Source organism: Theropithecus gelada, chromosome 10, assembly GCF_003255815.1.
Source record: "Theropithecus gelada isolate Dixy chromosome 10, Tgel_1.0, whole genome shotgun sequence".
Lineage (NCBI taxonomy): Eukaryota > Metazoa > Chordata > Mammalia > Primates > Cercopithecidae > Theropithecus > Theropithecus gelada.
In genome coordinates this window covers 71,809,573-71,825,187 of record NC_037678.1, presented here as the reverse complement: position 1 = coordinate 71,825,187, position 15,615 = coordinate 71,809,573, and the positions used below count along the sequence as shown (strand labels likewise).

Here is a 15,615-nt window from a genome sequence, read left to right as displayed (position 1 = left end):
CGCGTGCATGTAACACTGGTGAAACCTGAATAAGATCTTTCTGAATTGTACCAATGTCAGTTTCTTGGTTTTGATATTGTACTGTAGTTATGTAAGATGTTACTATTAGGGGAAACTGGGTAAAGGGTACAGAGAATCTCTACTACTTTTGCAATTTCCTGTGAATCTATAATCTCTCCATAGCAACCTGAACAATCCTTTTAAAAAGCTGTTTATGTTTATTTTAAAATATTTAATTATTTTTTAAATAACTATTAAACTATTTATTTAGTATTTATTAAACTGTTTAGAGGGCAAGAATGAAAGCAGTGAGACCGATTAGGAGAAGGGGCTATGGCAGTATATCAAACAAGACTTGGTGGTGGCTTGGATCAGGGCAGTGGCAGTGGAGGTGATGATAATGGTCAGAATATGGTAGAGGCTTCAGGATTTGTTGACAGATTAAATGTGAGGTCTGAGGGAAACAAGAATGCAGGGTGAATCTTAAGTTTTGGCTTATATGACAGGATGAATATCACCTTTAACTGAGCAGGGGGAGACTATGAGTGGAGGTAGTTTTGCACGGAGTAATCAAAGGTTTAGTTTTGAGATGTAGGCAGTAAACTTAGTGCCAGAGGAGTCCGATGTTATTCCTCAGGGCCTACTGCTGGCACTTCAGATCATGGTCGTGCTGTGCACAGTGGGCAGATAAGCTTACCTCTTACCCCTTTTTCCATATTTAAGATGTGTTTTGGTAAAAGCTGTATTGTATGACTTTTCTGTTATTTCGTCTATCCAGCAAATATTTATTCATTTTTCTCCTGTATACCAGGCATTATGTTGAATTCTGAAAATTACAAAGGTGAATAAAACCCCCTAGGGCTTGTCATCCATATTGAAAAAGAAAGGTAGAAAACATGTAATAAAGAGTTTAGGTTCTGTTAAAGAAATATATCTAAAATTCAGGGGGCTGAAGGCAATGATCAGTTCTATCTAGATAATTAGAGAAGACTTCATTGAGGAGCTAACTTAAATATCCCAAAAGTTAAGGAGATGCTTACCAATAGGATTATAGGCTGGGTCATAGGGACATTTTAGTCATTGAGCAGTTTAAGAAATTTGTAAAAGCACAAATGAGATTGTGTCTTTTAGGAACAAAATCATGGAGAAAGTTGTATGTCAAGCTGAGAAGTTTTGTTTTCATCCTGAAGGCCATAAGTAGTTGGTGAAGGGGTTTCAGTAACAGAGTGGCGTATCTGGTGTATTTTATCAAGAGTATGCTAATGGCACAATGTGGGTATCTTAAAGAAAGATAAAATTGCTCATGATTTTTTCTTTTTCAGCTACGACTAATAGACTGGGGTTTGGCTGAGTTTTATCATCCTGGCCAAGAATATAATGTCCGAGTTGCTTCCCGATACTTCAAAGGTCCTGAGCTACTTGTAGACTATCAGGTGAGAAGAGAAGGGCAGGCATAATTTTGGGCCTGTGTTTATTTCGCACATAATTTACAAAAAAAAAAAAAAGTATCATTTTGTGCGTTTAGGTGCTGGGATTACAGGCATGAACCACCGCGCCCGGCCTTTTGTTCGTTTTTTGAGGCAGGGTTTTCCTCTGTTGCCCAGGCTGGAGTACAATGCCATGATCATAGCTCACTGCAGCCCCAAACTTCTGGGCTCAAGTGATCCTCCCGGCTTAGCCTCCTGAGTAGCTGGGACTACAGGCATGCGCTACCACATCCAGCTAATTTTTAATTTTTTGTGTATAGAGAGAAAGTCTCACTATATTGCCCAGGCTGATCTCAAACTCCTGGGCACAACCCATCCTCCCACCTTGGCTCCCCAAAGTGCTGAGATGACAGGCGTGAGCCACCATGCCCATCCTGTAACTAAGTTTAACCAATTTTCAGAGTAAATTCAAGAATGTTTTCTTGTTCTTCTGAATTGTATACTAAATATAAAGGTCTTCTCCCCAGCTCCCCCAAGAAGCCTCCTTTCTCCTCACAGAAAAAGGAGAAAGGAACCAAATTAATAATAGATTTGCCAAGTTTTAAAAATCTGAAGTTTTCTTGGGAGTATCTTTTATGCCAGTCTTTCCAAGTTATTACCAGTTGTTTTTAAAAGTTTCAGACTCTTTGTTCTTGTAGGAATTTCTTTCTTGGGATCTTAAGGCTATAGCCCTGAGCTCAAAAAGCATTTTATGCATAAAAATAGTTTGTACAGTATTACTAATAATTGTGAAAAACAGAACACTGTCCTGTTATAGGAAAATTAAAGATTAAATTCTGAAACATTTATGTAATAAAATACTAATGATACACATTAGATGGTCTCCATGGGCCAACAATTTGGAGGGGTTTTTTTTGTGTAAGTGAAGAAAACAATTCAAAATAGTATGTTTATTAGCTGAGCATAGTGGTGTATGCTTGTAATCCTACCTACTCGAGGCCTAAGCCCAGGAGTTGGAGGTTACAGTGAGCTATGATCATGCCACTACACTCCAGCCTGAGCAACAGAGCAAGACCCTGTGTCTTAAAAAAAAAAAAAAAAAAAAAAAAAAAAAAAGCTAGGCACAGTGGCTCACGCCTGTAATCCCAGCACTTGGAAAGGCCAAGGCAGGTGGATCACGAGGTCAGGAGTTCAAGACCAGCCTGGCCAAGATGGTGAAACCCTGTCTCTACTAAAAATACAAAAAAATTAGCTGGGTATGGTGGTGGGCATTTGTAATCCCAGCTGCTCGGGAGGCTGAGGCAGAGAATTGCTTGAACCTGGGAAGCTGAGGTTGCAATGAGCCAAGATCACACCCCTGCACTCCAGTCTGTGCGACAGAGCAAGACTCTGTCTCAAATAAAAAATTTTAAAAAGTAGGTCGGGCGCGGTGGCTTAAGCCTGTAATCCCAGCACTTTGGGAGGCCGAGACGGGCGGATCACGAGGTCAGGAGATCGAGACCATCCTGGCTAACCCGGTGAAACCCCGTCTCTAGTAAAAAAATACAAAAAAATAGCCGGGCGAGGTGGCGAGCGTCTGTAGTCTCAGCTACTCGGGAGGCTGAGGCAGGAGAATGGCGTAAACCCGGGAGGCGGAGCTTGCAGTGAGCCGAGATCCGGCCACTGCACTCCAGGCTGGGCGACAGAGCGAGACTCCGTCTCAAAAAAAAAAAAAAAAAAAAAAAGTAAAAATTATCTTAAAACCTAGTGAAAGATACGTGAAAGAAAAAACTAGCCAGGCGCGGTGGCTCATGCCTGTGATCCTAGCACTTTGGGAGCCTAAGGCGAGTGGATCATGAGGTCAGGCGTTCAAGACCAGCCTGGCCAACATAGTGAAACCTCGTCTCTACTAAAAATACAAAATTAGCTGGACATGGTGGCACGCACCTGTAGTTCCAGCTACTCAGGAGGCTGAGGCAGGAGAATCGCTTGAACCCGGGAGGCGGAGGTTGTGGTGAGCCACGATTGTGCCACTGCATTGCAGCCTGGGCAGCAGAGTGAGACTCTGTCTCCAAAAAAAAAAAAAAAAAAAAAAAAAAAGGACTAAAAAGAAATAGATGAAGATGTTATTAGTGTTTTGATTTTGAGCCAGTGGAGTGATTTTTTTTTTTAATCTTTTATTTTGAAGTGACAAGCCTGGGGATTCACAAATAATAACACTGAGTTTACTTTTATGCAGATGTACGATTATAGTTTGGATATGTGGAGTTTGGGTTGTATGCTGGCAAGTATGATCTTTCGGAAGGAGCCATTTTTCCATGGACATGACAATTATGATCAGGTAATATATGTTATACCTATTGAAAAATTTACTGGTCTAATGCACTGATAGACGGGACTGCCTATAATTTTCAGTTCACTGTTTGTTCGGCCACCCTGATATTGATCCTTAGATTGATGTTTTGGGAGCTACTAGCTTAGCCTTTTGAAATCAGACTTTCCCTCTTAGTCCTTGTCGTTTGCATTGCTTGTTTTATTGTGAAGAATACATACAAATTGTCATCCAGATTTTTAAAATAGGACATTACCTTAGAATTCTCCTAATACAACGTTATTCTCCAATACGAAGTTTTCTCTAATATGTTAGCCTATTATTTCTGTGATCCTTTTGTCTCTTTATATGGGTTGAGTTATAGATGTTTCTTAAACTAACTCCACTTCCCCCTTGAAGATCAAGGGCTCTTTCATTCACAAGAACCTAGAATGATTCTAGGACCTTGTGGAAGGTACCATTGCCTTGTTCCCTTTGAGTGCCGTGTCCAATTTTAATGTATTTAAAGAATACAACCTGAATTCCATTAAAGTCAATAACTCTGTATCAAGTCATGCAGTACTGAGGAATACAGAAAAAGAAAGAATAGTTCTTCCCTCGAGTAGTTCATAGTTGATCTTGTAAGGGAGTCAAACATACAACAAAATAGATTATAGTCATAACTTCAGAGTAGAAGTGTGGACAAGGCACAAAAGGCAGTAGCGATGAGTGGTTTGAGTGTGCAATGGGAGCTTCCCAAAAGAAGTGACATCTTCAATTGGGTTTTGAGGGGAGAAAAATAAGAGTTTGCCAGGATGACATTTCAAGAGAAAGAAACCGGTTTATAAAGTAGTTTGCTTTTTCTAACACTATCCCATTGAGTTGAAGTCTAAAACTGTTAGGAGGCAGCATTCATACCTATAGACATGATGACCCCTTTATGTTAATTCAGTCATTATTAATTGTTGATTTGATAATATAATATGCTTGTGGTATGGGTTTTTGTCTTTCTTTAATACTAGTTGGTGAGGATAGCCAAGGTTCTGGGGACAGAAGATTTATATGACTATATTGACAAATACAACATTGAATTAGATCCACGTTTCAATGATATCTTGGGCAGGTAAGTCATGAAACAAAATACGTGCGTCTGTGGCTTAAGCACTTTGGGTGTGAACTGGCACTTAGGATCTTCAAAACAGTTACATTCTCTTCGCCAACACTGTCAGAATGTCAGTGGTCCAGTGCCACAGGATGCTGCATTGAGCAGGCCTCTGATAAAGGCATTGCATTGAATGGCCCTTTATTCAAATTCACTTATAGGAGTCTAATGGAGGGATTATAGCTAGAGGATTCCTACAAAATGAATGAAGTATAGATTCTAGTAGAAGGGTTACAGTTGAGGCAAAAATCAAAATCTGTCTTCATTTACCTTGCTTCTTTAAGTGAAAAACCTCTCTCCAAGAGAAAGAAATTGAAATAGAAAATGCATGCTTTAAGACTGATGTGCAGGCTGGGCACAGTGACTTATATCTGTAATCCCAGAACTTTAGGAGGCCAAGGCAGGAGGATCACTTGAGCCCCGGAGTTGGAGACCAGCCAGGGCTACATAATGAGACCCTCGACTCCATGAAAAAATAAAAAGGCAGCCCTGGATGGTGATGTGTGCCGGTAGTCCAGACTACCAGGAAGCTGAGGCAGGAGCTTCCCTTGAGCCCAGGAGGGAGTGCTGCAGAGAGCCGTGAACATGTGGCTGCACTCCAGCCTGGGCAACAGTGAGACCCTATCTCACAAAAAAAAAAAAAAAAGACTATATGCAGACAACCAACTCTAACAGTAGTGACTAGATACAGTACTTAAACACTTAACCATTTAACAGGAGGAGACGGACTTTCCTGATGCAAAGGCTTTTTCTGGCCAAGTGGCAGAGATGCCACGAATATGTGTGGGGATGGGAAATAGGCCTGGTGAGCTCAGCCGTCTGACCCTCCTTGCTACACAGAAGCAGTCACGTCCTGTCAAGTAACCTGAATTATGTTTCTTAAAACTGAGAGGACTCAGATGTCTTTATTTACTCTACCTATGTTATTTCCAGTGTCCAGTTAGCTTTGTTGTCCCACTCAGTGGCACAGTGGTGCAAGATTACTCTCTTGAGTTTTGATCCCTCTTTGCTTTTGGCTGGGCTTTTAGCCACTAAGAAAAATGTAGAAATGAAATGTTGAACTTCTCTGCCCACGTGGCCCATTTCTCATTCCCTCTTTTGGTCCTGCAGACACTCTCGAAAGCGATGGGAACGCTTTGTCCACAGTGAAAATCAGCACCTTGTCAGCCCTGAGGCCTTGGATTTCCTGGACAAACTGCTGCGATATGACCACCAGTCACGGCTTACTGCAAGAGAGGCCATGGAACACCCCTATTTCTGTGAGTCCAGATATCTAGCCCACTGAGTTTGTGTAGGCCCAGAGTCCTATAGAACAGTCGTAATCACAGCTCCTGTTGGCTTGCTGCAAAGTTAGTTCACCCACACTGAGCCTCAGATTCTTTCAGTGGGGATAGTGATGGCAACTACATTGCAGAATTTTTGGAAGAATTCTTCTCTAATAGAATACATGACACAAGAGCATTCCTAAATACACTTCTTTCATACTGTGAGGATGACACCTCAGTCTGGAATGGTTTGAATTAGAATACACAGCCCTGTATCTGTCCTTTCTCTAGTAATCACTCATTGGAAAGGGCTAATGAGGCTTACAAATCTTAATACTGTATGAACACCTTGACTTAGATTTGCGAATATAGCCACCTGTGCCTTTCTAAGTGAAAATACCACTTAGATCCACCCCATCCTTACTGTGATGTTAGCTACAACATTACATTTTTCCTTTGGTAATAGTGTAATGGTTTTCTAGTGAATCATTTATACTTTTGCCCAGTCTCCTGTACCTGAAGCAGGCAGACAGGCTGATTGGGATAGAGAATGTGGTCATAGCCCTAACCTACATGGACCTATAGCTTTGTCCTACTTGGTACTGAGCTGTGGGCACACTGGTAATGTATTACTGTCTTTGCCAAGTTACAGTGTCTTGTCTCCATTAAACCTCAACAGGACCAGCTTCATTTTAAATTAGCTCTACTATAAATAATTACCTCATCTTTCTACCATTTGGTTGAAGGGTTAGCTTTTACCACAGTTTGATCGGAAAGCTATTTCTATTTTTTACCACTTGTCTAATGGTGAAGGCAATTGCCACCTTAAGTTCTTTGGGGAATAATGTAGAGTATAAATAAAACGCAAAGAATGAAGCTGGCTGCTTTCAGGCTCCCAGACCATTAGTTTAATCTTTCAAGCAAAACAGAACCTAGCCTTTTTGTCTCTTTTTTAGACACTGTTGTGAAGGACCAGGCTCGAATGGGTTCATCTAGCATGCCAGGGGGCAGTACGCCCGTCAGCAGCGCCAATATGATGTCAGGTCAGTTCATTGGTAAATTTTCTTCAAAAAAATGTGGAAGTCAATTACTATTCTTAGCTTTGTGATCTGATTTCTTGTATACCTTTTCTCTCTGTACTGGTGGCCTTATGACTTTTTTTTAACCAGGTTTCAGCATGCTTGACACTTGGTATACTTTAATAAAACTGTCTTGAGTAGGGTATCCCCTTTTAGGCTAGAATTCCAGCATTCCTAACTGAAAATTTCTGGCATAGGGGTTTGAAAATGCCAAGCCATGAAAAGGAAAAACACCATTTCATCTTATAGTTTGAAATGACAGTAGTTACGTGGCCCTTAGAAACAATGTTAAGAAATGGGTATAGAGGTGGGGTTTGTGCATAGGTGTGTATGTGTACAAGGACAATTTTGTGTTATTTGCCACAGTAACTATAGAGTGCCCATCAGTTGTAAAAACATAAGTAAAATTGTTTTTCATTATTGAATCATTATGATGTATAGTGAATCTTTATAGAGGACCCAATTATTCCAAAGGAACTACAGGCACATAGCATGAGAATTAGACATGTAGGCAACATCCAAGTGGGTGCACTGTGGTAGTGAAGGCATTTACTTACATACCCTCAAATAATTGCTGTTCCCCTCCCCCTTTTTTAAAAAAAAAAGAACTAGCTGCCTTCTAGAATTTACCCCTTGAGTATCCTACCTCTGTACAGAGTAATGTATATCCAAACTTATTTGTAGCCTTATTTGTAATAACAAAACATTGAGAATAGCTATCAGTAGGAAACTGGTTAAATCAATTATGGTATATCCATTTAATGGACTATGATGCAGCCAGAGAAAAGAATGAATAAGTGTTTCACGTTCTGTTAGATCTCCAACTCCAATATAATAATATGAAATTTAAAATGCAAGATGCAGGGCCAGGTGCAGTGGCTCATGCCTGTAATCACAGCACTTTGGGAGGCTGAGGCAGTTGGCTCACTTGAGGTCAGGAGTTCGAGACCAGCCTGGCCAGCATGGCAAAACCCTGTCTCTACTGGAAATACAAAAAATTAGCTGGGCATGGTGGCAGGCTCCTTTAATCCCTCCTTTAATCCCAGCTACTTGGAGGCTAAGGCAAGATAATCGCTTGAACCTAGGAGGCAGAGATTGCAGTGAGCCAAAATTGCACCCACCGCTGCGCTCCAGCCTGGGTGAGCGTGAGAGTCTGTCTCAAAAAAAGTGAGATGCAGAGCCAGGTCTAAGAGCAGGAGTGGAGAAGAATGTATAAATAGTGTTCTCATATATGATTTTTTTTTTTTTTTTTTTTTTTTGAGACGGGGTCTTGCTCTGTCACCCGGGCTAGAGTGCAGTGGCACAGTTTCAACCACTGCAGCCTCTGCCTCCTGGGTTCAAGTGATTCTCCCACGTCAGCCTCCTAGGTAGCTGGGACTGCAGGCGCCTGCCATCATGCCCAGCTAATTTTTGTATTTTTAGTAGACATGGGGTTTCACCATGTTGACCAGGCTGGTCTCGAACTCCTGACCTCAAGTGATCCAGCCAGCTCAGCCTCCCAAAGTGTTGGGATTATAGGCATGAACGACTGCACCTGGCCTATATATGATTCTTATATGCATATTCTTATAAAATTATATTCATGTACATGTGTTAAATATCTCTGGAAGGATATGCCCCCAAAAATGGTGCCATAAGTTGGCCAAGCAGTAGGGTGTGGGAGATTTTTCACTGTATACTTTTTTGGGTTTTTTGTTTTGTCTCACTCTGTTTCCCAGGCTGGAGTGCAATGGTGCGATCTTGGCTCACTGCAACCTCCGCCTCCTGGGTTCAAGTGATTCTCCTGCCTCAGCTTCCCAAGTAGCTGGGATTACAGGCATGTGCCACACCGCCCGGCTAATTTTTTTGTATTATTAGTAGAGATGAGGGGGAGGTTCACCATGTTGGCCAGGCTGGTCTTGAACTCCTGACCTCAGGTGATCCACTCATGTCAGCCTCCCAAAGTGCTGACATTATAGGTGTGAGCCACTGCACCTGGCCTTTGTATACTTTTTTAACCTTTTGTATTTTGAACCATGTGAATATATTACCTGTGTGTGTACACACACACACACACACGATTAGAGAGGTAGAAGAAATCAAATGGAAATAAATTCCAAAACACAATTTTAGCTTAGACAGAAAGTGCTCTTTCCCCATTCAAATTGACTTTTAGTAATTTTGAAAGCTGCCAGCTATCAAGACAGCATGGTGTAAGAGCACATGAGCTTTGACTGCAGTCCTGTGTTGTTCAGTATGGTAGTGACTAGCCATATGAGGCTATTTAATTGCAATTGAATAAAATTTAAAATGTAGTTCCTCAGTTGCACTAGCCGTATTTCAAGTGCTCAGCAGCCACATGTGGTTGGCTACTGGTCACCTGGTTGGACATCTCTGCCCTAGACAGGCCTGGGTTAGAATCCAAACCATGGTTGCCACTTGCTAATCGTGTACCTTGGACAAACTCCTTAAGCTGTCCAAGTCTAGATATCTTTACCTGCCTCTTAAATTGATTAGGACTTGCCACTTTAACTTGAATATTTGAGGATCAGACTTGAAGTATAAGTAAAAATCTGGCTAAGAAGTCTTCAATAGAGAATTATTGTGTTCCTTTTGCAGTGAGTGCTATGAGAAACTGGTAATATTGCCATGGTTGGTGTCTTTGGCTCACTGACAGCTGTTTTCTTTCAGGGATTTCTTCAGTGCCAACCCCTTCACCCCTTGGACCTCTGGCAGGCTCACCAGTGATTGCTGCTGCCAACCCCCTTGGGATGCCTGTTCCAGCTGCCGCTGGCGCTCAGCAGTAACGGCCCTATCTGTCTCCTGATGCCTGAGCAGAGGTGGGGGAGTCCACCCTCTCCTTGATGCAGCTTGCGCCTGGTGGGGAGGGGTGAAACACTTCAGAAGCACCGTGTCTGAACCGTTGCTTGTGGATTTATAGTAGTTCAGTCATAAAAAAAAAATTATAATAGGCTGATTTTCTTTTTTCTTTTTTCTTTTTTTTTTTTTTTAACTCGAACTTTTCATAACTCAGGGGATTCCCTGAAAAATTACCTGCAGGTGGAATATTTCATGGACAAATTTTTTTTCTCCCCTCCCAAATTTAGTTCCTCGTCACAAAAGAGCAAAGATAAACCAGCCTCAATCCCGGCTGCTGCATTTGGGTGGAGATTTCTTCCCATTCCCACCATTGTCCTCCACCATCCCACACTTTAGGGGGTTGGTATCTCGTGCTCTTCTTCAGAGATTACAAAAATGTAGCTTCTCAGGGGAGGCGGGAAGAAAGGAGGCAGGAAGGAAAGAAGGAAGGGAGGACCCAATCTGTAGGAGCAGTGGACTGCTTGCTGGTCTCTTACATCACTTTACTCCATAAGCGCTTCAGTGGGGTTATCCTAATGGCTCTCGTGGAAGTGTGTCTTAGTTACATCGAGATGTTGAAAATCTACCCGAAATGCAGACAGATACTAAAAACTTCTGTTCAGTAAGAATCATGTCTTATTGATCTAACCCTAAATCCAACTCATTTATAATTTTAGTTTTAGTTCAGTTTAAAATTTTGATACCTTCCCTCCCAGGCTCCTTACCTTGGTGTTTTCCCTATTCATCTCCCAATATGCTGTGCTCCATAGCTGGTAGGAGGGGGAAGGCAAAATCTTTCTCAGTTTTCTTTGTCTTGGCCATTTTGAATTCATTTAGTTACTGGGCATAACTTATTGCTTTTTACAAAAGAAACAAACATTGTCTATACAGGTTTCATGCTAGAGCTAATGGGAGATGTGGCCACACTGAGTTCCATTTTAAGCTTTCTACCTTCTTTTCCTCTGACCTTCCCCTTCCCTCACATGCCATCCAGTGAGAAGACCTGCTCCTCAGTCTTGTAAATGTATCTTGAGAGATAGGAGCAAAGCCACTATCTCCATTGAAGCTGAAATGGTAGACCTGTAATTGTGGGAAAACTATAAACTCTCTTGTTACAGCCTTGCCACCCCTTGCTGTGTGTATATATATAATACTTTGTCCTTCATATGTGAAAGATCCAGTGTTGGAATTCTTTGGTGTAAATAAACGTTTGGTTTTATTTATCAAGGTTAGATTTAAGTTCCCTGTGTAAAGGTCTTGCTGGGTGGGTGTCTCATGTTCACATCTGAGGGGCCTGCAGCCCTGTACCGTGGAGGCTTCCCAAGGCCCCCACTTTTATACACCCCTCGTTCGACCCATGGTACCGGGCAGGGCAGAGAGGCCTTAAAAAAAAGCACCACAAGCCAAAGCGTCTCTGGGGATTAAGGATCCTTTGCCATAAAACTCATTTTGTGTCTCAGCAGTGCAGGGATTGGGGATGGAAAAAGTCGCCAGTTTTTGTGTGTTTGTGTGTGTGTGTGTAAAGTGGACTTTCCACTGTAATCCAACCACCTAAGTTTATCAGGTGCTTCACTGAGGAAGCCTAGTTTTTTAAGCACAATAGCAAAACCATCAGCTCTGTATTTTCTCCTGTTAATTCATTACAGTAGCTGCTTGTGGGAACTAGGAAAAATTCTTCCAACATACTTTAAGGCCTAAAATCTTAGTTCCCCATTCTCCTACCTTTATAGATTCACAGGCCTTTCTCACCTAGGCATCATAGGTAAACGTAATTGTTTGGGGAGTTGAATTTAATGAACTTATCTAACTTTGTAACCCATCTTGGCTTTAGTAACTTTATCAAGGTGGTGGCTTTAGTGAATTTAATGGTTAACTTTAGAGGACGCTAAAGCCTCCTTTCATAGCGCTTCTCAACAATAGGGAGAGTTGAAGGGAAAACATTCTGACTGTGTGGCAGGGTGATTTTCTTCCTTATGACCACTTACAGTGGATATTTATTGTACTTGACCCTTTTATGCCCTAGAATGCTGTGAGGGTTACCATGTTGAATTTGTGCAGAAGCTAAAAGCACCAGATGTGCCAGAGATGCAATTTGTGATTATGTTTGCACTGGATTGTGATTTGAACAGGACACTTATAACTAATGAGTTCTTTCTTTTGAGGTGGGGAGAGGGTTGTAAATCAAGACTTCACACCCGATCCTTGTAGCTCGGAAATTTAGGTGTAGCTTAGGCTGATGCGGAGAGCTGCAGACAGCTGGACCTCCTTACACCCATCAGACCTTGGAAGAAACCGAAGGTGAATGCAGAGGACTCTGAGGTGCCACCCAAGAGCCTTTTAAAATAAATAGAAGTTTTTAAAAATGCTACTTAGAGTCACTGCAGAAGCATGGAGAGAGAAAAACAAAAAAACAAAAGACCCAGTTGGGTGGGGGGTTGGGGGGAGGCAAGGGTTTACAGAGTAACAACTTACGTGTTGTTGTAAATTACCTCATCTGTATACCTTGTATTGGGACACTTTATTTCTCAGCACTACCTGTGTCTGCATTGCTTAGATGGCAGGAGATGGAATGGCCGATATAAAAAGTTATGTTGGCAATTACTCTGAAAGATTTTTTAAAGTATTTTTAAACTTTGTTTGAAGTGGTCCCTCCCCTCTTCCTCTGCTTTTCTTTAAGTTTGAAGCCAGAAGTCCCTCCCCCACCTTGATTTATTGGTTGTAATTGTATTGTAATTGGTATAACTAAAACATAATTGTGCTGGGAAGAAGTTGTGCCATGAAGGTCTTTAATTTTTTTTTTTTTAATAAAAACATTTAAATAAATGAAATGTCCCTGCAGCCTGAGCAATATGCTTCTCCAACCGACACCGTGTGTGATAGATGGCTCAGTTTTCACGTTTTGAATTCTGTTTCTTGTACTTGAAATGCCTGTCCAACTTACATGAGATAGATTAAATTGTTAGAGTGGGACTGGTCAGACAATATATTTTGTAAAGTAGATCCTCAGGGTATGGCTAATTACTGTAGTCCTAAAGTAGCAGAGAAAATTAGAGATTGGTTGACAGATGTGGGAATTTTAATTTCTTCTCAGTTTTTAACTTTCATCTTTGCTTCGCCTTTTGACAAGTATGGTTATAATTAGAACTGACCATTTAAGTATCTCTTGAAAAACCTAATTTTGTCCCACCAGGAGATTCTCTTCCAAGATTGGAATTGGGTTTGCATAGTAGACAGGCTGTCTTCCCACGGCCTTTTCCTAGTTAAAGAAACACTTAACCAAAAAGGCTATGTAGTAAGGTCATCCTCAGTTCCTTCCTCAAAAAATGAGTCTAAAATTTTTTTACCTTGAGTCCTGCTTCCCCTACTGTCATCACTATCCTTGCCCTTCTTTTTCCTCAGAATACCTGAACTTTTGTTGTATTATTTTGTGTCTCCCCACTTGCATGTAAACTCCCTGGTGACCTTGCATGTCTTATGCAATCCTCATTAAAACCTTTTGTTTTGTTTTGTTTTGTTTTTTAAGTAGGTTCATTTTCCCTCAGGATCGAAGAGTATTGAATAGAATGGCACAAGAAAAATGCTCAACACCCCACTTGGCTTGTAATAATAGGTGCTTAATAAATTGTAGTTCCACTCTCCACTCCATTGCCACCCTCTTTACTCTCCCTACACACACACACACACACACACACACACACACACACAAAGTAAAAGAAAGTATTGTAGCATAAAGAGCATCTCAAAATCATAAGAACTTTGTCCTTGAGTTTGCAGCTGTAATTACAAGCCACAGGCCAGACTGAACTAACATGAGAAGTAACTTTATTTAAGGGACCCTGATAAATAGGTATCTGAAGGCTAAGGAATGATCCTGGCCAATTTAGTAGACTTAGATGCTTCAGTCTCCCTGCTTTTCCCTTGCTATATTACCTGTATGTAATACAGGTTGAATATCCCTTATCCAAAATGGTTCAGACCAGAAGTGTTTTGAATTTTTTTGGACTTTGGAATATTTGCAGAATATATGCCAGTTGAATATTCCTAATCTGAAATTTGAAATATTTCAATGAGCATTTACTTTAGGCATCATGTTGATGCTCAAAAATTTTAAGATTTTTGAGGATTTTATATTTTCAAATTAGGAATGCTCAACCTGTAATAGAAAATTCAGACTATTCTCCAAGTAAAACAGATATGTAGAAGGTGTCACAAGATGTTCTGGACTCAATCCTAAGTAAATAAGTACTTCCTAGACTTTATAGCTCTCCTTTGATTCTGTGCTAAATTTAACCATCAGATAAGCAATGTAATGTTACTGCAAGTGGCCTACCTCTAATAGAGTTCTGTCTGGCAATGTGATTTTTTGGATCAGTTAACCTCGTTGAATCTTTTCTTCACAGGTGATTTAAATTGTTATTGTAGCTGGGCGCGGTGGCTTGCACCTGTAATCCCAGCACTTTGGGAGACCAAGGCGGGTGGATCATGAGGTCAGGAGATGGAGACCATCCTGGCTAACACGGTGAAACCCCGTCTCTACTAAAAATACAAAAAATTAGCCGGGCGTAGTGGTGGGCGCCTGTAGTCCCAGCTACCCGGGAGGCTGAGGCAGGAGAATGGCATGAACCCGGGAGGCGGAGCTTGCAATGAGCCGAGATCGTGCCACTACACTCCAGCCTGGGCAACGGAGCAAGACTCCGTCTCAAAAAAAAAAAACAAAACTGTTACTGTAAAACATTCTAGGCATGTACCAAATTATAAAGAAAGCTGTAACACATCCATAATCCTACCACCCAAGTTGAATTTCCATTACCAATACAGACCACGCCCCCCTTTTGCCCTTTTTTGGTGATACCCTCTTCCTCCCTTCCCCAGAGGTCCCAATATTTTCTCTCTGTTAAATTGGAGTATAAGTACTGATTTCATAGAGTGGTTGTTCAGGTTCGATGACAGATGTCTGGCATATGGTAGAGTTACACCAAATGTTGGTTTCTCTTCTGAATTGTACAGTTGTGCAGACTGTACAGTAAAAGGATGCTACGTTATAGGGAAGCCATAGATGTTTGCATTTGGAAAATTTCTGATGCTTTTCCAGCAGATGGCAGTAAAGTGTCTTTACTAGAAGAAAAAAAACCCAAGCCTTAAACATGACAGGTTTTCAACGGGTACAAGTCAAGTTTCTGATTGCGTGAAGGCCAGCATTGCCTTGTTCCCACTCCCTCTACAGAAAGCCAGATATTTTTTCACTGTAGCAAATTACAAACTGAACTTGTCTCCCTGTGGCTATAATCACTAGAGGTCATTTGTTTGTTTGCTTTGTTTTGTTTTTTGAGATGGGTCTTCCTCTGTCACCCAGGCTAGAGTACAGTAGCGCCATCACAGCTCACTGCAGCATCAACCCCTCAGGCTCAGGTGATACTCCCACCTCAGCCTTCCAGGGTCTACAGGCTCGAGCTAGCATGCCTGGCTTTTTTTGGTTTTTGTTTTTTTGTTTTTTCGTGGAGATGAGATTTCACCATGTTGCCCAGGCTGGTCTTGAACTCCTGAGCTCAACCAA

The 15,615-nt window shown here is 41.4% G+C and overlaps 1 protein-coding gene across 5 annotated transcripts in view; it reads left to right on the top strand.

Annotated features, from left to right (window-relative positions):
- Positions 1 to 15,615, top strand: part of CSNK2A1 (casein kinase 2 alpha 1) — a 76,057-nt gene that overhangs the window by 54,011 nt on the left and 6,431 nt on the right. For 2 of the 5 annotated variants that reach the window (XM_025398558.1, XM_025398560.1), the window contains 6 exons: positions 1,323 to 1,433; positions 3,646 to 3,747; positions 4,740 to 4,840; positions 5,990 to 6,138; positions 7,101 to 7,187; positions 9,894 to 10,042. In XM_025398558.1, coding sequence (XP_025254343.1) covers positions 1,323 to 1,433; positions 3,646 to 3,747; positions 4,740 to 4,840; positions 5,990 to 6,138; positions 7,101 to 7,187; positions 9,894 to 10,009 — 666 coding nt within the window. In that variant the 3' untranslated portion in view covers positions 10,010 to 10,042. Of the gene's footprint in view, positions 1 to 1,322; positions 1,434 to 3,645; positions 3,748 to 4,739; positions 4,841 to 5,989; positions 6,139 to 7,100; positions 7,188 to 9,893; positions 12,890 to 15,615 lie in introns of those variants that run through there. The other 3 variants (XM_025398559.1, XM_025398561.1, XM_025398562.1) reach the window with 2 other exon arrangements.